Here is a 26,714-nt window from a genome sequence, read left to right on the forward strand (position 1 = left end):
TTCAGTGTCAAGGAACCCACCTGGGACTTTGCATTGAGTCATAGAGAGATATAGCACGGAAACTGGCCCAACGGTCTGTGCTCACCATCAACTACCCATTTACACTGATTCTACTTTAATCTCATTTTTATTATTCCCACATTCTTATTAACTCCCCCAGACTCCACCACCCACCCACACACCAGGGCCAATCAACCTGCATGTCCCTGGAATGTGGGAGGAAACCGACTTGAACATCAGCCTGAAAACTTGGAGGTAATCCTTTCCATCACAGAAGTTGTAGTCACATCTATTAATACAGTTAGTCTCACGATCCTCATCTGAGTCCTTTGCAATGGAAATTGTGTACAATTTCACCTTCCAACAACCCAAAATGCTTGCAGCCTTTTCCATCGTGAAGTGTTTGATGGCTGATGCCTTAGTTTTTATATCAGTAGAAGCAAGAGCCATCCAATGTCTCGGTGTTGTAGTGGTAACTCAGACTGATATGCAAATTCCTCATGCCGTAATGCAAGCTGATTGCTACCATCATGTCTTCAAAGGGCCTTGCAGGGTGTTAAAGCAGTCCAGCAATCTATCATCCAACATATTACAGGGATTACTGAGGCACTGCCCCAGGGCAATGGTAATGTTACCATGGAATACATATCAGCTGTCCTCCTTGAGAATGGCGGTACTGGTTATCTTGTTACTGCCACTGAGTTCACCAGCAGCTCAGCCTGCTACTGCTCATACTATAAAGGTGTCCAAAGTTGGACTTTCTTGAGCCAGAGCTTCTTGCTAATGTTTGGATGGCCACCTGAGATCTCCGCTGTTCAGATTCAATTGCCTTCCACCACTTATGTTACAGGACTGGAGTTGCACTGCTTAGGATATCTAAGAAAAGCAAAGGTACACAAGTACTGACAGCAAAGGAATGTACAGAGATGAATAGTTCGTATGATGCATTTCACAGGGCGGATGGTAAGATGGAAAGTATTGGTGAATGGGCAGTAGTGTTTTTATTGGTGATGCAGTGTGATAAGTTACTGACAACCTGGGAGCACTCAAGGTTGCATTCTCTCTTCTTTCTCCTTTACCTCCCTTTACGCTCTACCTTCCTTTTCATCTACCTACATATCTTTTCCTTGATCTCTTTCTCTCTCCTCCCTTTCCATCCACTTCCTTTCTCTCCTCCCTTCTTACCCACCTTTTCTTTTCTGCTCTTCCTTGATTGTTCTTTCCTTCCTTTTGCTGTCTGCCCTTCCCTGCCTGTCTTTTTGTTGCTCTTCCACTTTCCTGCCTGTTCTGCAGCTGTTCATCAAGTAGTGGGTGGCAAGGGATGAGCTTTCATAATGCTGTGAATGTGCAGCATAATGCAGCGCACCATGAGTTTAAACATTTCTGCTGAGTATTGTAGGCACCCTCCAGACCAATCTAGGCAACTAAATATTTTGAGTTGATTGCTGTATTAGCTTGCTCGTGCAACCTATTTAACAGAAGTCAAGAGCCTTTGTGGTTAAGCTATGGACTTTCTACTAAGTATCCACCTTATTGTCAGTCAAGGTAGCTCTACAGATGTTAGAGCAGATTGTTGCATCATTCATGCTGCCAAGACACTAAGCATTGGCCAGTGACCCACAATACTCCAATATCCTGTTCCTTCAGATCTCCCAGTTTCCAATAATTCTCGGTAATTTCAAAGTCTAGAACTTTACCCCATAAAGTTAATTTGTTTTGCTACAAGGATCCAGTCTCAATTCTTGTAAAGTCATAAAAAGCATTCCTAGTTCACCCTAATCCTAGAACTATTGTCAGTGTTCCCAAGCTTGAGCTTTCTGTCTCCTATGATTCCATGTCCCAGACCTACCATGAATCCCAGGTTCCCCTCTAAGGCTCCCAAGCCTTTAGATCCACCCACAAAGAATTGCTAGGTCTGAAGAACTTATTTCACTACTACTGAATGCTGGTGCTGAAAGCCTTGTGTGTCTACTAATAATGCCTAACATTAGCTGCTGTAGCTCTGATTTATCATAAACAGTGGATGGATTAAAGTGCTTCTATTGACGATTATGCCAATGTTGATTATTTTGAAGTATGTTAAAAGTAAAACTAGAGATTATAAATGCAAGTGAGTGGAAATCAAATTCAGCTGGATATTCAGACCAATTAGATTGTTTAAGTTAATTTATTGTATTGATACTCCTTTTGGATTTTTGTTTGAGAAATCTGATCAGAGTTGCTAATGGTATGAATATAATGCTTCCCTTGCAAATTTTGTTATCTCCCTTGCATCTGAATCAAAAGTTTGAGTTCAAAACTTACTCTCAGACTTGCAGGATGTAGATACAATTGCATCATATTGAATGAATTAATAAACTGGGCCTGATTTGATTATGGGCATAAAAATTGGCAAGTCATTATTCACAGAAAATATGGGTTCTTTGATCAACATTATTTATGGAATCAACATTATATTTTTTAAAAATACTAGATTGTCTCTTTGTTTGCTCATTTGCAGTTGGTTTAAGTGAAAAAAGGGAAACATTTTTTTAATTCTAATATGACTTGGTCCTAAAACTTAAAGTAAATTTTGAATTCCAGAGGTGAAATTATACATTTATTTTCTGTGGAAAAACTATTTCTAACATTAAAAACTAACATCTATTTGAACCTACCTTCTTAATTTCTGGTTTGCTGCTGTTTTACATTGAGCAAGTCAACAAAATGTGATGGAAAAGGAGTAGTAGAGTGGAATCGATGTTTCCACTGGGTGCCATTCTTTAATGTTCAACATAACTTTACTGCATGAAGAGCAGAAAAATAGAATTGTTAAAAGCAGATTAGAGTGCCATTGGTTGTTAATCCGGCACAGTAACAGTTTTCTAACTCTGGAGTAATATGGTTATGGGTTCAAGTCCCACTGTAGGGACTTGAGCATATGATCGAGGCTATTAGTGAACCACTGAGGAAGCACGGTGGCATTAAACCACGACTTCACCTACCCTCACAGGTGGATGTAAAAGGTCCCGTGGCAGTATTTCCAGGATGCATAACTGGAAAATGTTACTTTCCAGTTATTGCTTTTGTGAAAGCAATTTCCAGCCTGGTAATTTTCTTAAAAACAAATTGTGTATGCCTAAGGGAAGACGAAGAGTTTGAATCTTAAAGTCTTGGATGTCTTCAATATTTAATTTTGCATTTTTAGGAAGTGCATTGTCCAGCAGCTAGCATTCTTCCTTTAAACATCATCTGTTTGACACAATGGGAATTTGAAATGTTATCTTTGCCAAGATAACCTAACCAATATTTTCCCCCTTTACTGTTATTCCAAGGACCACCTAGATATGAAGTAAACAAGGGGATTCCTTTGAGATTTGCTATTTAGCAGTGTAAATATAGGAAATCTCGACAATAATGATTCTTTGATTCTATTCTGTATGTAGAGCATCATTCTCTAAATGTGTGTTTTGACTGACATTTACAACCATCATGGGGGTTAATAGCATGTCATTTCTATTAAGATACAGTTTAATATTGATCTATCAATTGGCTTATGAAAGTTTGACTCATTTTAAGGGAGTCTGTGCCAAAAATTGGATTATTTACTTCAGTGTTTCTATCGTTTTGAGAGTACACCCTCAGAACTTGTGCATTTCACATAGAGTACTTGGCTTTGGATGGAGGTTGTAGGAGTGGTGGAGGGCAAAAGTGGTCTAGCAACAGAGGCAAACTCTGTCACACTGTGAGCAAAGCTAGGGCAGAGTGGAATTTCACTGTTTCCTTCTATCTTTATATGAAAATAAGAAAATAACTAGAGACTTCTGAGTTATCAGTTTCCATTCATCATTCAAATTAAGTGTTTCTAGAATTATACAGTACTATCATTGAATTGCTTTGAAGGGTTTAGAGTTTTATAGCTTTCAGCACTTTGTCCAAGATAGTTTAATTTTCAATATGTGTCTTTTGTTGAACTGGCCAAATATACCAGCTGAAGGGGCTGATAATTATTTAGCCTGAGATGATGTCCCCCAGTTCAATGTTATTTATTTAAATAGATATGACTGTGTAAGCTGTTGAAACATGCAAGGCAAGTTCCAGTGTATCATTTTTCTCTTGTTATTAAAAATAAATAAAAAGAAAGGAAGAATGCATTTAAAGTTCTGTTTTCATTTTGGGAATGCAAGTTTCAGATTTTCCTTTTTGGAAAACATGGATAACAGCAACATCAAGAAATCATCATTTTAAGATTATGCCCTCATATTCTGGATTCTCCTAGCAAAGGAAATAGCTTTGCTGTACCTATCCTAACTTCCATTAGAACATTCCTTGCTGTTCTAAACTCGTAATTTTATCTTTTACGCCCTAGTTGTCCACCAAATGGTGTGTGACCAAGCCTCTGTGCAGCAGAAGCATTACTCACTCACTTTTGATTTCCAATCCCCTTGAGATAGAAGCCTCTATTAGCCCATTGGTTACTTTTTATATATACTTGCCAGCTTTTAGTGATTTGTACCCGGGCAACAAAATCCCATTGCATTTCTACATCTCCTGGTCTCTTGAACATAAAACTAATCAAAATCTCTTAATTAGATCAAGAATGGACGACTTCCATGCTCCGCCATTTTAAAAATAGAAGCTGATCTTTTACCTTTGCAGAATTTTCTTGTATTTTATCCCTTGATTCCTTTAATGTCCAAGAACCTATCGATCTGTGCCTTGAATTGACTAAATGCCTGGGCCTCCATAGCCATCTTGAGCAGAGAATTCCAAAGATTCACCACCCTCTGCCTAAAGAAATTTCTTCTCATCCCTGTGCTGAATGATTAACCCCCTATTTGCTTCTGTAATACTTGGTTCTGGATACCATAGTCAGGAGAATGAACCATCATCCCTGCAACTAGCCTGTTAAGCCTTAAAGATTTTTCTGAGTTTGAATTAAATCATTCTTCTAAAATTGGGCAAGCGTAGGCCCAATCTGTTTAAACTTTTCTCACAGGCTAATTCCCAATCAAGCTTTATTGCACTCTAGAGCATATATTTCTCTCCTTAACTATTCCAGGCGCAGACCTACAGCAAAATGTCCTTACTCGTGCACACATGTACTCCTGCAGTGAAGCTCTTATTTGCCTTCCTAATTGCTTGCTGTACCTGCATGCCAATTTGTAGTGATCCTTGTACAAGGACATTTCAATTTCTTTGAATACCAAAACTTTTCAATCTTATAATTTGACTGTTGACCAATCCTCGATTCATGCTGGTATGTTATCCCCAAATCCATGTACCCCTGTTAACTTTTTGGGGGCCACCTTTTGAAAATCTAAATTCACCACATGAACTGGTTCCTCCTTTCTCTTCTATTTACAGCATCTATAGGTGTAAAAATTTGCAAAATATAATTTTCCTTTTAATCATTTATGTTGACTCTGTCCAATCATATTTTTATTTTGTAAGTGTCTAGTTACTTTTCCTTCCTAATAAATTCCAGCACTTTTCCCACTACTGATGTCAGGATGACAGATCTGTAGTTCCCCGTTTTCTTTTTCTCCTTTCTTAAATAGTTTGGTCACATATGCTACCTATTAATCAGTGGGGACTGTTCCAGAATGCATGTAAGTGAAGAAGATGATAATTGAAGACATGCACCATCTCCAAAACCAGCTCTTTCAAAGCCTTTTGTTGAAGTTCATCGGGTCCTCTGGTTTTATCAACTTTCAGAACCACTAATTTCCCCAATAATTTTTGTTCTACTAATGCTAAATTATTTCATTTCCTCATTCACTCCAGAACTGTTGTTCTTACGCTACTTCTGGGCTTATTTTTATGTTTTTTTTTGAGGGGAAAAAAGTAGCACAGTATATGTTTAACTTCTTTTCTCCCCCAAGATAATTACTCCCGTCTCTGTCTGTAAATGACCTGCTTTAACTTTACGCCTTTTTACATATTAATCCAAAAGGATATAAGGATGACGCAAGACTAGTATTTTGGGTAATTGTGAACTGAACTCAGAAAATAGTATGTCACTATTAGCCATAGTACCCTTGGACAAAAGCTGATAGAATATTGGTCATCATTTCTGTTGACCAATTTGGAAAGGCTTGGAAATGAGCATCGAGCTTAACCGTGAAAACATTCTTCTTAGTGATCAAAGCCTGTTGCTTTCCACTATCTGGCTTAATGGGCAAAAAGTTGCCCATTTTGCTTTAGTAATGCGCATATGTGGCATTTAATTTAAGCAAGGAAGTCCTTTGCATAAGTCAGCAACTTCTGGAAAGGTTAGGCAGAGGATTGGCATTGTAGTTGTGTTGCAGCTGAAAACGGGTGTAAATGATTGAACTATGCATCTCCTTTGAGTTCAGATTAATTACCTGAGAGCTATTGAGGAAGAGTTGCAGTTCTGTTGTAGTAAAGTGGTTATATTTTTTAATATAAGATAATTGGAAATGTTGAAATATACATAGAATTTTTAAACAGATGTTAATTGCTTAATTGCTAAAGTAATGTCTGATTTCTACTTAAAGAATTCATTTTCATAGAAGGATGAAAATTTAGTAACAAATTTATTGCAAATTATTTTTGTCATGGAAAGTAAAGGGATGATCTTCTGTTAGTCAGTAGTATTCTGTTACTTCCTCAATTTAGAACATTCTTAAATTCAATGTCCTGATCTTTAAAATTATTGAGATAACACAACACTTAATTTGGAATAAAACATATATTTAATGAATTGCAGGCAGAGCAAGTACAGTACACTTACATTCCCAGTTCTATATCATAATGATTTGAAACTGTTGAGTGGTTCATGAATCTGTTTCTGTTGGAACAGAATCCTGTACAGTAACCTAACCATGTACAGTAAATTATTCATTGTTGGCACTAACTGATTTTAGATGGTGCCAAATTTTCATTTATTTTAAAGCAATTTTTTAGGTCTGCACTCATTTATCTCCCTGTTCTTGAGTCTAACAAGGCATTTCCTTCAGGTTTATTTTCCACATTTTTTTCTACAATAGATGCTATTAAAATTGTACTGATTCAGAAAACTGTACCTTACTAATTCATGGATTGTACCCCAATGCACCAGAAATTCCATATTCACTTTTATAGCCATGAAATGTTTTTAAAAAGAAATTTTAAAAAGACATTTTCAGCATTTATCATTATTAATCAAACACCAATTTCTGCAAGTTCATGAAACAGAAATCAGGATATTGCTGTCTCAGTTGTCCTGTTCTCCTGGAAGTTTCATTGTATTGATATCCCACTTATCATTGTAATGATATTCCTTTGACATTTAAGTACATGTAAGGTTGAGCTGTGGCAACTTCATGACAGATACGTACAAAACAGACCTGAAAATTTTGAAGCTTTTTTCTTTTGGTATGCGTAACTTTTTAATGCACAAATAGTCTTAATTACTGTCATACATTCTCTGGCACTTGTGTTATAAAACACTGGTGTCTCAGTCCTTCAGGTTTTAATTATTGTTAAAGGCTAATAAACACATTTTTTAACTTGCTCCTTTACTCTCTCTCAACTTTTTAAAATCTTTCATTTTTTTAGTCTTTGTTTTAAGGAGATACACAACTGAATGGCCTATTTGTGCAGGTTGTGGATCCTTTTTGACAAGTGCTATGCCAAAATGAATTTCTAACTGCAATGCTGAAGCCCCTAGAAAGTCAATGAGCAAGAATCATTATAATGAAAAACAAGCACCTTTTGTTTACTGATGGAGGCAAAGTATGGGGTAATGAATCTATCTATCAGTATGAGTTTACTGCTTGAGAAGAAATTGTATCCAGAATGCTTATGAAGCAGATTTTGTGTGGTTAATGGTCATGCTCATAACTGATCTCTGAACAAAATTTATTCTTGTGTGGTGTAGGTCTCAGGGATATAGCTGACTCAATTTCTCGAACAAATCCATTTGAGTGTGTTTCAAAACATAGTGCCATCATGGGGAGGGTTTGAATGAGTCATGTCCACGAAGAAGGAGAGAAAGAAATTTTGCAGCTGGCTAAGTCTCACCCCGGGCTTTAGAAGCATTCAAAAAGCATGAAAATTATTAACCTAATTTAAATAAAAAACAAAGTTCAAATAAAATACTCAATTTAAAAAAAATTGTGGTAACTAATTAAATTTAAATGATCCTCATCACTGTATGGGTGTGGACATTACTTCAATTTTGTGTTTCTATGTTAGACTCACAAGGAGTCCGTTAGAGGGCACTGGTAAAATAACAGCAGCATACCACTGTTTGCAGCTTAGGGACTTGTGTTTGTGTAAAAATCCTAAGAGTTGTTCATTGTTATATGGGGAGCTATCGGCAATTAAGCTGGTATATGCCATTTTCCCACAAAATAAGGGACAGTGTTTTGGAGTGTGGTTCGCTCCAGTTTTTATACTTGTGCTAGAGCTCTTCTGCATCACCAACATTGGCTGGATTTTATTGTGATTACATTTAGGAATGTAACTATTACTATAGTCAGAGCATAATGAGGGCATTAGTAAGCATAATCTGAAGAATTAAAGGAGTTTACAATTGTGCAGACTTTTAGATAACTGGGTTTCATTCATTTTCTTCCTAAACCTGACTAGGTATAATTTTTCTGTAAATACAGTAGCCCCCATATGGTTGAGACAATGGCAGAAGTTTGAATTGTTCATTTTCCCCAGCTGGAATTATTGGATGCCCGTTTAACAGTGTCTTCCTTTTAGCTAAATTAAGTATTTAATTTTACTCCCCTTTGCCTCTAATTTGTGTTTTGTGTTTTATTTAATTGCAGAGCTTAGTTCTGAAAATGTAAGGACTTGTTTCCAGATAATAAATGCTTACATTTTCTTGACCTCTTCAGAATTTTTACAGGTAACTATAAAAATCTTACTTTTACCACTATTGATACCATTTTGATAACCATAGTTATGTAGTGTCATATAATCATTTTGGAAGTTTTATACTTTTACTGATGTTACTATTCCTCCTTATTGTCAAACATGTTTGTTCCTTTGAATCAGTTTCCTAATACCATGCAGGCAAAAACTAAATTTGCATGCTAAACAAAACAAATATTTAAATAGATGTTTTTGTAATTGATTTTAAAGTTTAGCATTTTACTTTAATCCATATCTTCTAAATTCTGAGCATTGTTTGGGTTGGTTAGTAGTGGAGAAGCTCTCTGCTGAGCAAACACTCAAATTTTGTCATATTTTTGCAAATGGATGGTGCCAGGTACAATTTCTTGTTCTTGGAATTTAAGAAGTTCCAAAATATATCACATTGCATCATTTTTCCCCATTACTCAAGCTTCTTTGCTATATCTAAATTTTTGTCAGCAAATTTTGGATAGTCTCCTGCTCCCCTCTCTTGTTTCATGTGACTCACTTTAACCAAATGGTTTACAGATACAGCCCATTAATAATGAGTTCTTTGGGCTGTGGAGCAGCATTAAAGGACTGGAGACAGTGACCCAATTTTTAACATCCTGTCACCCACCTGACGGTTGACCAGTGCTGTACAGGGTAATCAAATATTTTGTAATTTATCAGATCTTCCCTCATTAATTGTGTTTGTTTACTGGATTTTTGGAGATTAAAGCATTAGTAGTGGATTATAAATCTCAAGAAAATGATCACAGGCTCTTACAGATTGGGCAAGCAGCTCTTTATTTACTAAAATGAGCAAATGAAACTCAAATATTAGTAAGGCGAAACTAAGGTCTTTTCTAGAATTTAGCTGAAATTGAAATTTTCCCTCAAGCGTGCAGTAATCCTCCCCGTTGGGCTGTGGCTAAAAGAACACCCCTTTTTACACATATTTAACGTACCTCGTGGTAAACTTGCTGTCAAATAGTGGGCAAAATACAATAGTCTATGTGCAGTTTTCAGCTCTTACAATTGCTGCATACATGCTTGTCCTAAACATAGCTGAATTTTGCTTTCTGTCACAGCAGTACAGAGCTGCCAGTGTTCAGTATCACTGGAGTCCAGTGATGGAGCCCAGTTTTGCTGGGATTCTACTGCGTTATGCTGAGGAATTGCCACTTGGATCACACATCATGTCGATTCTGCAAAAAGTCCAAAATTCCATTAATTTTGGTGGTGATTCTGGCCTTAAAAAATGTTTTATTCAAAACAAATATTTTGCCTTAGCTCAATTTATTTATGTATTTATTTATTTATGTTTGTTTTGTGCATTTAAAATTTAATTTTTAATATTTTAATTTTTTCAACATTTACTTCAATTTAATAGTTTTTGAATCTGTCAATATCAAATACATTTAAAAGCTGTTAAATTCAATAACAGTTTTGACAGGAGACAGACCTCTACATTAACTTTGGCTTCTATCAAAGTCTGTCATGAGTTTTTTTTAAAGAACTGGGACCTTTACATTATCCCCCCTCAGCCTAGTTGTTATTTGGATCTTTCCACTGGACTCTGGTGCAGAGGGTTAGCAAGATAAGCCCTCTACATCTGGCCCAGGTGACTAAAGGCTTGGGAAGCACTTTCAGGGCACATGTCGGGACTGCCATGATACAGGTTGAGTTCGCTACATCTGTATTTCTCTATAATAATGACAAGTAGATGTATACATGGTCAGATGGTGCTATCACGCTTTGTTACATTAAGAATTGGATTCCCTTGTGAAAAAATAATCTTGTTAGAGTTTGCTGGCAGGATGTTATCTTTGCACTTCACTTGGATAGACAAAATGCCAGGATAGAAACGTGATCGTAGCAGCTGAGGGGAATTTGATAGTGTAAATGATTGGAAAATGACGCTGGCTTGCAGTTTCTTCTACAGACTTGCAGCTATAGAATCAGCCCTGCATGACTGGATAACACAGTAAACTTTCAAGATTCAGCACTCAGTCCAGCATGATCTTGCTTAGTTTTCAGTGATCTTGCCTGACCTGCTTTCCTCACCAAAGGCAGCACTCCTTATCTGGAAAAGATCTTGACCACCTCTAATCCTTAATGTGATATGAAATGGATTAACATGTTTAAGATTTCCTCATATACTTGCAAAAGCAATTTATTATTACTTCAAATATCCTATTATCAAGCAAGTTTTTAACCTTTTTTTATGGTTATGGATATGTGTCCTTCATAGTCCAAGTATTTGGACTAACAACTAGAGTTTTTAAGCAAGACCAACTGTCACAAACCAGCAACAAAAGAAACACACTGAGCATGATTCAGTGTTAAAAACTATTTTATTAATCACTACTTAATGATAATACGTAAAATAAAAGTAAAAAAAAATGTTAGTATGTTAGAAGTTCAAAGAATGTTAAACCTCGAACGTTAACCCCAAAACTAAACTCTTCGTGTGTGTGTGTGTGTGTGTGTGACAAAGTCCAAAACTCCCAGTTCCTGAATGGTTCTTAAAGTTCAGTTCTGCAAGCCATAAGGTGAAACATGAGCAAGGGCTTCTTCAACAACCACCGTTGTCTGAAGATAAGATGTAGATGTAGAAAAACATAGAGAGAGTACATACAAAATCCAAATGTTCCACGATGGAACCCAAACGACACTTCAGTGTTTACTCGGTAGTGACTTCCTCACCCCGAAAAGCATCCGAACCGTGGTCGTCCACACACAAATACCTGTTTCCTTCTACAGGTCAGCAACAAAGTGAACTCCACCGGATTACTTCCAACTTCCATACATGGATTCAGTGGCAAACACAGTTATTGTTTCTCATCCATCGATAGAGAAAACAAGCAGGCTGGTGTCTCTCTCCCTTCTCTCTCTCTCTCCTTCTTCTGACTTCTTCAACAACGTCATTACGTCCTTTATCTTCTATTGACGTAAGCACGCCCCACACACACATACACACACACTCTCTATCTTAAAGGGACTTTCACTGAGTCCGTAACACCTCCCACCTAAAAAAAAAATTTTCCCAAGAACAATTTTAACCGCGCATACAGTTAGTAATGTTAATAATTATCATGCTACACAACTACAGACTATCAGATTAGTACAGATACATGTTTCCCATTTAACATCGAGAAAGACAATCAGCAATCACATTATCTTTGCCTTTAATGTGAGTTATCATGAGATCAAACTCTTGCAAAATTAAACTCCAGTTTAACAGCCTTCTGTTCTTGTTTTTGACTCGGCTCAGAAACACCAATGGGTTATGATCTGTATACACAGTCAATGGTTCTGAGCGGTGCAAACATATACACTGAAATGTTGCAAAGGCTAAAACAAGCGACAGTAATTCTTTCTCTATGGTTGAATAATTCTTTTGATGCTCATTAAATTTCTTTGAAAAGTAAGCTACAGGATGGTCAATATCATCAAGGTCACCCTTCTGCAACAACACAGCTCCTGCAGCTTCATCACTGGCATCTACTGCTAATGAAAATGGCTTTCAAAGTCAGGTGTTTTGAGCACAGGATGGTAGCATAAAATGGCTTTCAGCTTCTTAAATGCTTCTTGACAAGAATCTGTCGAAACAAACTTTACTCCCTTCTTCAGAAGATTAGTTAGGGGAAGAGCAATATCAGCAAAATTTTTACAAAATTTTCGATAATATCCAACCATTCCCAAAAATCTTCTAACAGTCCTCGTACCGTGGGAATAGGGAACTCAGATATTGCTTGAACTTTTGCCTGAACAGGAGCTTGCTTGCCTTGACCTACAACATAACCAAGATACGTCACAGTGGCATGGCCAAATTCACTTTAGCCAAGTTAACTGTAAGGTTAGCCTTGGAAAGTCTTTCAAACAACCTTTCTAACGCAGAGATGTGATCCTCCCATGTATCATCCCAGTCATTAAGTCGTCAATGTAGGCATCTGTATGTTTTAAACCCATGAATCACCTGAATTAATCATTCTTTGAAATGTTGCCGGAGCATTTTTCATTCCAAATGGCAAAACATTGTATTCATACAATCCAGAAGGGGTTACAAAGGCTGAAATCTCCCTTCCTCTATCTGTTAATGGAACACACCAGTACCCTTTTAATAGGTCAATCTTTGTAAGAAATTTTGCCTTTCCCACTCTTTCTATGCAATCATCCACCCTAGGAATAGGGTAAGCATCTGACTTTGTTACAGCATTCACTTTCCTGTAATCTGTGCAAAATCTAACAGTTCCATCAGGTTTAGGTACAATAACACAGGGCGAACTCCAATTTGAAGTTGAATGTCTAATAATATCATTTTCCAACATGTATTTTATTTCCTGATCAACAAGTTTACTTTTTTCTACATTCATTCGATATGGGTGTTGTTTGATTGGTTTTGCATCCCCAACATCAACATCATGGGTAATTATCGATGTTCTGTTTGGAACATCCGGGAACAGATTTTTAAATTTTAAAATTAATTCTCTCATCTGTTGTTTTTGTGAAACTTGTAAATGGTCCAACTTCGTTTCAAGGTTCTCCAGGATATTTTGGTTTTTTAGTTTCGATGGAACAATATTTGGTCTAAATTGGCCTTCCTCAATATCAACATCAGGCATTCTAGAAACAACCTTTACACCATCCACCAAGGCCACAACTGAATCCCTCTCATAATAAGGTTTTAGCATGTTTACATGACAGAGTTGTGTTTTCTTGCGTCTATCTGGTGTTTTGATTATATATGTTAGATCAGTCACTCGAGATTCAATAACATAGGGTCCAGAAAAAACGAGCTTGCAAGGGATTATTTTGGCTAGGGAAAAATACCAACGACCTTTTGCCCCACTGCAAATGTCCTAGGCCGAGCACGTCTATCAAAAATATGTCTTCATTCTTATCTGGCTTGTTTTCAGATTCTCTCTCGCTAGCTGGCAGACTCTCTCCAACCGAGTTTTAAATTTTTGGACATAGTCCAACAGACTCAAGTGAACTTCCTCATTAACCCATTGCTCTCTCAACAACTCCAAAGGTCCTCTCACCCTATGTCTAAATACAAGCTCAAACGGACTAAATCCTATTGACTCCTGGATTGATTCTCTAACGGCAAACAAAAGTAAATGGATACCTTCGTCCCAATCCTTTGTGTTTTCAAAGCAATAAGTCTTCAGCATATTTTTGAGAGTAGAATGAAATCTCTCCAGAGCTCCTTGAGATTCTGGGTGATATGCAGATGATACAATCTGCTTTGCTCCCAGCTCATAGACTATTTGTTGAAAAATTTTTGACATAAAATTACTACCTTGATCAGATGGATTTCTTTTGGCAAACCAAACAAGGTAAAAAATTTTAAAAGAGCCTTTGACACCGTCTTGGCCTTAATATTTCTAAGGGGTATTGCCTCTGGAAATCTAGAAGTGGCACACATGATGGTTAACAAATACTGATTTCCAGTCTTAGACTTTGGTAATGGGCCAACACAGTCCACAATCACCTTCGAAAAGGGTTCACCAAAAGCAGGAATTGGCTTCAAAGGAGCCACAGGGGGTTTTTGATTTGGTTTACCTACCATCTGACATGTGTGGCAGGTTCGACAAAACATCACCACATCTTTTCTCAAACCAGGCCAATAGAATTGTTTCAAGATCTTCCCTACAGTTTTATTCACACCAAAATGACCACCCAAAGGCATACTGTGGGCCAGGTTTAAAATCTCATCCCTATAAACTTTTGGAACAACAACCTGATGAATAACTTCCCATTCCTCAGTAACAAGAACATGAGGAGGTCTCCACTTCCTCATTAACACTCCATTTTTGACGTAGTATCCACTTGGCTCTTTTTCAATCTCCTCACATGAGAGTGCTTTTTCTTTCAATTCTGTCAACTCAGGGTCTTTTGTCTGTTCCACCATAAAATCCTTCCTCGACAAAGACAAATCTTTAAATTCAGGCTCACTATAAGGATGTTGATCCTCCAGTGAAGACAGAAAAATCTCAGATAAGGCATCATAATTTTCTTCCTGTTTAGGACTGTCACAAGGAACCACATCAGACTGCATCGGACTGTCTGTCTTGGCTAATTCTTTAGCTCTAGCTCGAGTCACCGCACATGATGGGTAAACATCTGAATCATTCTCAGACTCATCAATCCTTGGTTTGGTCGTTAACCGTACCACAGGAACAATTTCTCCATCTGCAAGGTCATTTCCCAATAACAAAGAAACTCCTTCCACTGGCAAACTAGGTCTTATCCCTATCTCGACTGGTCCTTCTACGAACTTTGACTTTAAAATCACCCTGTGAAAAGGGACAGACATGGTCTCACCTGTAACGCCTCGTACTAGATTTACTTCACCAGTGTCACTTTCTTCACCAAAATTTAAAACACTGTCCAGCAAGAGAGATTGACTAGCCCCAGTATCTCTAAGAATTTTCACTGGCACCTGGGGTGACTCATCATTCAGTGAAACAAAACCCTCTGATACATACGAACGGAATTCTTTTCTCACCTCCTCCAACTTTTCCGCTTTTCCCTCTTGCAAGGACTGGTCTTTAACAGCATCTCCTAAACCTTTTTGATTTTTAATTGCCTGAAAGCAAGCCTTGGGCACAGCTTCCTTCTTTTTCTTCAAAAGGGCACAATTAGATATCACATGGCCAGGTTTCCTACAGTAATAACAAGTACGCTCAACAGGTTTCTCCAGCCCTGGCTTCTTTTTATCTTTTCCTTTTTGATTACCTCCCAATTTAATCTCTGGTTTACCTGGATTGTCTTTGTAACTCTTTTGAAAGGTTTTAGGTTGTCCCCATTTGGATTTATGGGTTAAAGCATAATCATCTGCTAACCTAGCAGTTTCTTGTAAAGTTTCCACTGCCTTTTCATTTAAATATGTTGTTAATTCAGCTGGAACACATCTTTTAAAGTCTTCCACTAGTATCAATTCTGTCAATTTATCATAATCCCCATCTACATTTTTAGCCAGGCACCATCGTTCAAAACATATTCTCTTTCCATTGGCAAATTCCATATAAGTCTGATCTGCAGATTTCCTCAAGTCTCTAAATTTTTGTCTATAAGCTTCAGGTACCAATTCATAGGCCTTCAATATAGCTTGTTTTACCTTGGTATAATCAGCTGCATCCTCAGCAGACAAAGCAGAATAAGCTTTTTGAGCTTTACCTTTAATCACACTCTGTACCATAAGAGCCCATCCTTTCCTTGGCCAGTTTGAACTCACAGCAACCTTTTCAAAATGTTGGAAATACTGATCAACCTGATCTTCCTCAAAAGGAGGGACTAATCGAACCTCCCTGCTGGCTGAAAAACCATCTTCAGAATCAGATTCCAAACTCCTACGCTTCATTTCCACTCATGCTGCCTCTGTTTTTCCTTCTCCTCTGCCTCAAACTTTAACCGAATTAGTTCCCGTTCCCGTTCAGCCTCTAACTTCATCCGAGTTATCTCTCGTTCCCGTTCAGCCTCTAACTTCATCTGAGTTATCTTTTGTTCGGCCTCTAATTTCTTTTGCTCTCGTTCAGCTTCTAATTTATTTTGCTCTCGTTCAGCCTCTATCTTTAACTGGGTTTGCTCTCGTTCAGCCTCTATCTTTGCCAGCTGCACCTGTGCCTCAGAAATTGCTATTTCACTGCCAGGAAACTGTTTTAACACTTCCTTCTCAAACACCTTCTTTTCCACATAATGGCCAGCTATCAGTCTCTGAATATCTGCCTTTCTCATAGACTGCTTTACTTCTGTAAGGTTTAGCCTTGTAGCAATCTTTATCAGATCATCCTTTTTCGCCACCTTCAATCCCTTTTGGGTTGGTGACTCCAAAAATGCCTTAATATCCATTGCTGCTGGTTTCCACACACACAAGCCAATTTAAAAAGAATTTATCAGTCCTCCCTCAAAAATCTTTGGATTGAATCCCGAACAAATCTCGTCAATCTGGGGAATGATCCCAGACGACACTCGTTAACCTTGGGAACTATCCCGGACGAATCTCGTTAACCTTGGGAACTATCCCGGACGAGCCCCCAATTTTGTCACAAACCAGCAACAAAAGAAACACACTGAGCATGATTCAGTGTTAAAAACTATTTTATTAATCACTACTTATGATAATACGTAAAATAAAAGTAAAAAAAAATGTTAGTATGTTAGAATTCAAGAATGTTAAACCTCGAACGTTAACCCCAAAACTAAACTCTTCGTGTGTGTGTGTGTGTGACAAAGTCCAAAACTCCCAGTTCCGGAATGGTTCTTAAAGTTCAGTTCTGCAAGCCATAAGGTGAAACATGAGCAAGGGCTTCTTCAACAACCACCGTTGTCTGAAGATAAGATGTAGATGTAGAAAAACATAGAGAGAGTACATACGAAATCCAAATGTTCCACGATGGAACCCAAACGACACTTCAGTGTTTACTCGGTAGTGACTTCCTCACCCCGAAAAGCATCCGAACCGTGGTCGTCCACACACAAATACCTGTTTCCTTCTACAGGTCAGCAACAAAGTGAACTCCACCGGATTACTTCCAACTTCCATACATGGATTTCAGTGGCAAACACAGTTATTGTTTCTCATCCATCGATAGAGAAAACAAGCAGGCTGGTGTCTCTCTCCCTTCTCTTTCTCTCTCCTTCTACTTCTTCTGACTTCTTCAACAACGTCATTACGTCCTTTATCTTCTATTGACGTAAGCACGCCCCACACACACATACACACACACTCTCTATCTTAAAGGGACTTTCACTGAGTCCGTAACACAACTTACAAATGTGCCTAAAAGCAAAATATTGTAGGTGCTAGAAATCTAAACTAAAAGCGTGAAATGTTGCAAATACTCATGAGGTCAGGCAGAATCTCTGATTACGGATGGTGCCTGACCTGCAGAGAATTTCCAACATTTTCTGTTTCACCTTGAAGAGAAGTGGCAAGATCATTTAGACAGTGGTGCTGTAGTAGTAGTAGTGTGGGAGAAGAACTTAGAGGTCCATTGTCAGATGGCAATTGAAGACACCCACTTCCTAGTTTGCCTGCATGCCTCAGCCTGATCTCTCTAGAAGTGTTCCACAATAACTGCACCAATTTTCTCTTCACTTGTTCATACTTGGGAGTTATGAGCACCATTCACTCAATAGACTTTATCTGACCTTTCTCTGTCTTGTGAGCTATAGAGTATAGCATTCTGCAGATAACCTTGAGCTCTATGTCTCCCAGTCACCAAAGCCTGCAAGGATCCATAGTGGTCTGCATTGACTTCAGGCCTATTCCCTTAAGGATTTTGATTGTGGTCCCATAATCCTGAGAAGATTTTTCTGAGAAAACAAAGGTGAAAACCTTTCAATCTCCACTTGTGCCTGAAATATGCTAACCAGCTTTAACAGATACAAAGAAAGATATCCAGAACAGAAGCCTGATGAACAGTCAGATTTGGTTTTAGTGTTGCAGCTTGTTTTTACAAACATACAATGTACGTTTACTGAAAGTGATGTAGGCTTCGCTTGATTTTTACCTTAAGCTGACTGTCAAGGCTACATGAGCTGCTAAGTAAATACATGTAATGTGCTGCAAGAATCACTGCTGGTTTATATTCAATGATTTGATTGAAGGGACCTTTACAGTATATCCAAGTTTGCTGACAATACAAAAGTGGCTGGTAGTCCGACTTGTGAGTAGGATGCACAGGATTCTGTTGATATGGATGGATTAATTGAATGGGCAAGGATGTGGAGAAGGAATATAATGTGAAAAAAATGTTAAGTTATCCACTTTGATGGAAGAAAGAAAAATATCAAATGTTTTTGATTGGTAGTATATTGAAATTCATTCATCTTCCGAGGCACTTGGGTTTCCTTGTATGCAAGTTACCGAAGGTTAACATGCAGGTACATAGAGTAATTAGCTGGACAAATGAATTTGAGTACAAGAGTAAATATATCTTACTGAAGTAATATAAGCCCATAGTGAGACCACACCTGAAATATCGTTTGCACATCTAGTCTTCCTACCCATATTATACTTGCAATAAACTAAGGCGTTGGCCATAGGGGAATGAGAAGAAATTTTCTTCAGAGGGGATGAAACCTTTGGAATTCTGTACTCAAGAGTGATGTGGAAGTTTATTTGCTGAGTATATTTGAGACAGAGATTGATAGATTTTTTGGATATTAAGGGAAGCAATGGATATGAGATTAGTACAGGACAAAGTGCTGAGATAAAAGATCAGCCACAGTTTTACTAATGGATTATGAGGTACAGGGGGCCAAATGGCTACTATTTCTCATGTCATTTAGAGTACAGCTGAGGTAGCAAAATTATTCTGCCTAGTTTAGAACTTCATCGTTGATGTAGGTTTTGGGTGGGATGTTGATAGCCAGTGACAACAGTTTTCTTGATAATAATTTGCCTGTTAACTTGGTACATGAATCAGGCAGTTTTCTCATTTTGATTTGGAATTTATGAAATGAGTCGAGGTTTATTGCATTGCTGTCTACAGTAAGCACATCCCGAAAAGTGATGTTTTTTGTTTGAAATCATCTGTTGTTGAGCTGCCATTGATCCTCCTTCTTTATTATGTTGGATTGATCATATCCAGCAATGTACTTGAGAGAAATAGAGAAGGAGTCTTGCTACAAAGCCTTATCAATGTTAAACTAAAATGATGTTTTATTCTCATAGTGTTTAGTTGCCTTCATTCCGTCAGGGAACTCCTTGAATAGGGAGAGTATCTTTAGTGAAGAACTAGTTTTCAACAGGATCTTGAAGACATAGTTCCTGCTAGCCATTCCTAAAGACATTGTAAGTTAGCAAATGCTAATGGAGATGAGACTGTTTTCCATATTATATTACTTGCAGCAAACGCAATGTGAAGGGATGTGTCAGTTGTGGAGCACTGACACATCCCAGCAATGAATCTACACTAAATGTAGACTCTGTTGAAAGATGTGTTCACAAGCAAAATATAAACCACAGGTATCCTGACCCATGTACATAGGATTTAATAATAGGATGTGAAAAGAACAGTGCAGCATTCTATGTTTTCTTGTCTAATCCAGTTTATCACCTAGACTAATAGTACATTTGACAAGATTTCACGTAATTCCCAGATTTGAATAAATCCAGTACTACTTACAGTAGAACTCTGATAATCTGCTATACGACAATTTGGAAATCCCAAGCGTTTGGCATCTGGCTCCCTAGACAATTTTTGTTTTGTTCTAGCTCCCACACTCCCTGCTGTCTTGCTGGGGCCCTGGCTCCCTGGCTTTCTTTAAACTAACTTAGGGTACTGTTTCCTGCACTCCCAGAGTTCACTGGAATATACTGGCTCATCCAGAAAGCCATGAGGCATGGGATCCATAGAGACTTGGCGGCATGGATTCAGAGTTGGCTTGCCCACAGAAGGCAGAGAATTGTAGTAGATGGAAAGTATTCTGCCTGAAGGTGACTAGTGGTGTTCTGCAGGGATCTGTTCTGGGATCCCTTCTCTTTGTAATTTTTTTTTATAAATGACTTTGATGGGGAAGTGGAGGGATGGGTTAGTAAGTTTGCAGATGACACGAAGGTTGGCGGTGTTGTGGATAGTGTAGAGGTTGTTGTAGGTTACAATGGGATTATGGATATGATGCAGAATTGGGCAGAAAAGTGGCAGATGGAGTTCAATCTGGAAAAGTGTGAAGTGATACACTTTGGAGTAACAAACTTGAAGGCGGAGTACAAGGTTAATGGCAGGATTCTTAGCAGTGTGGAGGTACAGAGGGACCTTGGGGTCCAAGTCCATAGATTCCTCAAAGTTGTTGCGCAAGTTGATAGGGTGGTTAAGAAGGCGTATGGTGTGCTAGCCTTCATTAGTCGGGGGATTGAGTTTAAGAGCCACGAGGTAATGTTGCAGCTCTATAAAACTCTGGTTAGACCATACTTAAGAGTATTGTGTTCAGTTCTGGTCACTTCATTATAGGAAGGATATGGAAGCTTTGGAGAGGATGCAGAGGAGATTTACCAGGATGCTGGCTGGATTACTGACCATGAGGAAAGGTTGGGCGAGCTAGGGCTTTTCTCTTTGGAGCGATGCAGGATGAGAGGCAACTTGTTCGAGGTATATAAGATCATGAGGGGCGTAGACAGAGTGGACAGCCAGCACTTTTTCACCAGGGTGACAATGGTCAATACCAGACGACATCAGTGTAGGGTCAGAGGAGGAAAGTTTGTGGGAGATGTTAGAGATAGGTTTTTTACATGAAGTGATGGGTGCCTGGAACGTACTGCTGGGGGTGGTGGTAGAGGCTGATACAATAGGGACATTTAAAAGACTCTTAGATAGGTACATGGATGTAAGAAAAGTAGAACGTTATGGGCTGTTTATATAGGTCGGCACAACATCATGGGCCAAAGGGCCCATACTGTGGTGTACTGTTCTATTTATTATAATATTGCATAACATGAAAAAAGTGACTTAAAAATGTGTTGGGGTATTATAACGTATGATTTTCCGGAAAATCTGCGAGTCACCCACTGCCAGATTATCAGAGTTTTGTTGTGTTACTCATCTGACAATTGAATCTCAGCTTTTATTAGTAAATTTTCCCAACAAAAGCATGTGTACAAATGTGGAATAATATATTCTTTCAGTAAAGGTTAAGAAGAAATGTACTCCAAAATGTAAATAGAAAATGCTGGAAATAATCAGATGGTAATACACCTGCAGGGAGAGAAAGATGTCAGGTTGATTAGCTTTTGCAGTATTTTCCTTTGTCAAAATGTGGTTTTCTTTCTCATGTAATAATCAATGACTGCCACTCTCACAATTATTTTTACAATCTACAGTCTTCAGAATAGCGTTGTTGCAATGGCTTTGAGCCTGTTGATGCAATTGTGATAGTCGTTTTTTTTCTCTCTCTTGCTTTCACAGGTTCTATGTTGAGGTATCCCAGTTAGTTTTGACATTTAATAGTGAGGAGAGTTGACTGGTCTAATGGGGAAAAAACACTGATTTTTTTTAAAAAAAAAGGCACTGACTACTTTCAGAGCATAAAAATAGAATAGTTTGAACGAAATATGTTATCCTTTGACTTCTCATTTTAAGCATCAAAACAAGAAGCTAATACTATTACCATTTGTTAAAAGGAAGGACACCTTTACTTCAACAGTTAATGTAGAGCTAAAACTCGTGAGCTGTTTAAAAAATATTCACAGTAGCCTTTTGCTTGCATGAAGCTTAAGAATACACATTAGGAAAATGTTCTTATTAACAATTCAGAAATAAGATGTTCAGATTATCATTTTATGAAGAGAGAATTTTGTTTGTGTTGATATAGAATTTGTTTTGAAAATGTTCCTTAAGAAATTTATATTTTGTACTATTTCAGTGTAATAGACTGACCATGATGTTAGCTACAGTATTTTCAATTGCATATCAATGTTTATTTCGGTTTATTCAAAATAACTTGATACAAACATGAAAGTTATTTCTTTCAGAATTTTGCAGCTGCTCTGTGCCAGTCCTTCTGTGAATTGATGCAGGATATCACCACTGAAGGACAAGTTCAAGTACTTAAGGTAGTGATTTTAATTTGTAAACTGGTAGTGTTGAGGAAGTTTAGTTCTTGCTTGTCTTATTAGGAAGATTGTGGATATAGATGCTCCATTGCAAAATGTAAATTCTGGTAATATACGTGATATAAGAGATGATTTTAATATATGGTCAGTCCCATCTCTCTCAGTCCAAGGCCTTTTGGCCTTTGTATGCTTTGCTACTTTTAGTGTTAATTTTCAATGGTTCTGTTGCTTCTTTCCATTCACTATTTAGATTCTGTGGTTTCTCAATATTTGAGATATCTTTGTTCCTCATTAAGTTCCACAGTTTCCCCACTTTCTCCATACTCAAATCTTGTTGCTTTGCAGAGCAGGATCCTCCTCTCACTGCTATCCCCAACTTGACATATTGATCAAGGATGGCATCCATCCTTAGTTTAAACTTTTTAAACCTTCTCTGCGTTACCTATAGTGCAGTTTATCTTTCCTTTAGTATGGACTCCAAAACTACAAAATATTCCAGGTGCAGCCTCACCAGCGTCCTGTAGTTGCATCAAAACTTCCCTGCTTTTGTACTACATACCCCCTGCAACAAAGGCCTGCATTCCATTACCATTTGTAATCAATACCTATACCTGCTCACGAATTTTTCTGTGTTTCGTGTAGTAAGAACCACAGATTGCTTTGTACTACAACAGTTTGTAATCTTGTCTGTTTAAATAATAATTGCCATACTGGATAACCTCACTCTTTCCTACATAATACTCCATCTGTCTGCTTCCGGCCTACTGCTTAACCTATTTATATACCTCTGCAGGATCTTTGTGTCCTCCTTACAACTTGCTAATCCACCTATCTTTCCATCATCAGCAAATTTGACAACAGTACACCTGGTCCCTTCATCCAAATCATTGATACAGATTGTAAATAGAGTCCCCTGCCTGGATGCCTGTGCCACCCCATTAGTTACTGATTGCCAATCTGAAATGAACCATTTATTGCCATTCTCTGTTAACTCACCATTTCCCTGCCCATGCCAATATAATACCCCAGCCCTCTGTGCTCTGATGTTGTGCAGTAACTTTTTACGTAGCACCTTATTTAATGTCTTCTGGCACTCCAAATGCACCACATGTATTGAGCTTCCTTCATCCACCCTGTTTGTTAAATCCTTAATGAACTCTAGCAAAGTTGTCATACATTAGCTTCCTTTCATAAACCCATGTTAACTTTACTTGATTGTCTTATAATTTCCTAAATCTCCTGCAATTACCTCATTAATGGGAGAAGAAGACATGTTCTTGTACAATTAGAAAGGTAGTCACAGTATATTTTGTGTAGTTTTCTGCAGCAAGCTGTTCCAGAACCGACAAGGAAGGAAATGCAAAATAAAAATAGAAAATGCTGGAAGCACACAACAGGTCAAGCAGGATAAATGGAAAGAGAATGTTCTGATGTAGGGTCTTCAACCTGAAACATTAACTGTTTCTCTTTCCACAGATGCTGCCTGACCTGCAGTGTATTTCAAGGATTTTCTGCTTTAATTTCATATTTCCAGCTTGTGTAGTAATTTTGATTTACAAGGAGGGAAATGTTATTTGCTTTAATACTAAGCATGTCAGATTTAATTAACAGCTTTGTGGTAGGTGGGGATTGATGTAATTTTAAAAAATAGTTAACTGTCTCTTCCCCCACCCCAGAAATTAATTTATGAATGGATTATATTTCTTTCTGATAAATATTGCAAAATGTAATGGATTTTATTATAGATTTTTCAAACTTTTTATTGATACTTCAGCTTTTATGTTGAATGCCTTTATTTCTGTAAATGCTTCCTTTTTTTCCTTCCTCATTTGTTGAGGGAGATATTTTTAATGTGATTTCTGGCCAGCTATCTGTCCTTTCAATGGATTTCCATCTGACTCATTTACCTTGTTCAACTACTTTTTTTCATTTCCACGGTTCTGACGAAAGATCTTCGACCTGCAACATCAAACCTGTTTCTCTTTCCACAGATGCTGCCTGAACTACTGAGCATTTCCAGCATTTTCTGTTTTTATTCCCGATTTCCAGCTTTTGCAGCTTTTGGATTTTTAATTGTATCACTGTTGCTCTGTACATTTTCTATTGTGTATATTATGCTCTTAGCCTCAGTATGTCTTATTTGAAATGGAGCTCCGTCATCTCTTTTGTTAGCCTTTAATTTATGCCAAATTGCCCTTTCATTGTCAACAATCTTTTTTTTCTTCATTCTATAAACCTTGTTTCTATTTGTGTAACTGTGGGATATTTAGGACTCCTGTCACACTACATACTAGTTAGGTGAAAGGAATGTCAGACAACCAATCCTTTGTTCTATTTAAGCCTCAGATTTTCTAGCAATTCAAGTCTCTATTATTATCAGAATTACTGCCATCATGGTTGCTACAGATGACCTAACTTATTCCTCGTCATCTATAAAATCACCAACCTACATGATTTCCTCCCTGCATTTTTATCAGGCTTATAACTCATGGCAACATTTCCTGCTCAGCTCATTGTTTTCTAAGATAGCAAATTTTTTCACCTTTAAGGCCTGCAGTTAACATCATCAAGCTATTAATTATGAATGTATTTGATTATTTTTTCCATTTTTTTACTTTGATACTTTTCAGAACAGATGCTTTCCCTAGATTTAAAAAAATTAGTTTTGTTAGCCATTTGAGTCTGACTAAGCCTCGCCAATCAATTGCTCCAAATAAAGCAGGAAATTGATGTAGCTGTTGAGGGAGCACTTTATTTTTCCAAACAGAGTTCCCTCTTAAGCACAATGTCTCAGTCTTGCTAAATGAGTTTCCCATCCAATCTGTTCGGTTGGCATTGTTCAACGTGTTTGTCTGTTTAATTCTGTTATAAATTGTCAAAAGAGTCGGTGTTTTGAGTTGCTCTGTAGCCACGTCTGCTACCGCACACGGTTACCATAGTAACTTCTAATCACCTTGTTTAATGTATTTTGATTGCTTTCTGGACAATTTTGTTTGAAACAGTGTCCTGTATAAAATGTAAAATGTGTTATGTATCATGCAGACTGAAAGCTTTAATATTAATACAAGTGAATGTAGTGTGTTCCGTGTTGGCTGTCAGCGGGTGACATTGACTTTAAGGCTACTGCCTTGTTGAATACAAATTTGTGATCAATTCCCTTCTGGTTAAATCATAATCTGTAGAAGTTTTCTGAACCAGTCTGGAGAGGCTCTTAGCTGAGTTGAATTCCTCACTCAATTCCTCACTCACAAGTTACACATAGCATCCAGACACTAGTGTCTGCAAGGTGACAAGCACTTGTAGGTTATAACAGATTTTTTAAAATTCTGCATAAAAATTGTTGGAATTTTTTGATTTAATGCTCGACTGCTAGCAATGAACCATCTCCTTTTGCCACAATAAATTGGGTAATGCAAATCAGCATCTCCACACTGCTTGAGTAAAACATTTGTGGATGCACAGAATGGAAGGTGTGCTGGTATAAGATTTTAAGGGATTAAGTGATTTGATTTGAAAGATCTAATAGTTTTATTAGAAGAACTGAAAGCTTTATTTTTCCAGACAGAATTAATACATGTTAGTATTCAAAGCATTAGCTTACAATGCTAAAGCAGATTTTAATTTTCATCTGTTTCAACCATGGGCAAATGGTTATCACAATCAAATTCTGCAAAGCTATTCCAGCCAACCATGGCCAACACTCACTCACTCATTTCCTGTCAGCTAAGGTTCCAGCTTATTTGTTCCCCCTTCAAGAACCTCAGTTTACTCTATTTATTGACTACAAAACAAGTTTTATTTCTACTGCTAGAAGTTTCAGTGAAATAAGTTTAAAAATAAAAAACTATTTTCTCCAGATTGACCTAATAAAACTGACGGTGTTGTCATGTTATATTGTTAATCATTTTCTCCACAAAAGTAATTTGCTTTTTTAGCATTTTTGTTGAAGCAATAATTTATCTGTGGATAAGAGCAGTTTCATTCTTGCAGTCCTTAATTGAAATATCTCAGCGTTTTCAGTCTTAGACACTCCTCCTATCATTCCTTTCAGCTGCCTCCCATTTTGGGATCACAGTCTTCTAGCTTCTTTGCATATTTGCGCATTGGTGAAGAAGAATGAAGGTCTCTGAGCCCTACTCCAGTGTGCATGTTAAGAAGACTATCCTGCTATAGCTTTACATTTTCCATACCAACACCCAGGATAATGTATTTGACCAAGACTAGTGACTTATTTGTGCAGTATTTTGGAATGTCCTGCACAGTGTGGTTAGAACTAATCAAACTAATCTTATTCGGTGCTATTTAATGTAGA

General features: G+C 37.6%; 1 protein-coding gene across 1 annotated transcript in view; it reads left to right on the top strand.

The window, feature by feature from the left end:
• ipo11 (importin 11) overlaps positions 1 to 26,714 on the top strand; it is a 325,504-nt gene that overhangs the window by 123,658 nt on the left and 175,132 nt on the right. The window contains exons 23-24 of the mRNA XM_052010436.1: positions 8,766 to 8,845; positions 22,322 to 22,402. Coding sequence (XP_051866396.1) covers positions 8,766 to 8,845; positions 22,322 to 22,402 — 161 coding nt within the window. The remainder of the gene's footprint in view (positions 1 to 8,765; positions 8,846 to 22,321; positions 22,403 to 26,714) is intronic.

Source organism: Pristis pectinata, chromosome 2 (assembly GCF_009764475.1).
Source record: "Pristis pectinata isolate sPriPec2 chromosome 2, sPriPec2.1.pri, whole genome shotgun sequence".
Lineage (NCBI taxonomy): Eukaryota > Metazoa > Chordata > Chondrichthyes > Rhinopristiformes > Pristidae > Pristis > Pristis pectinata.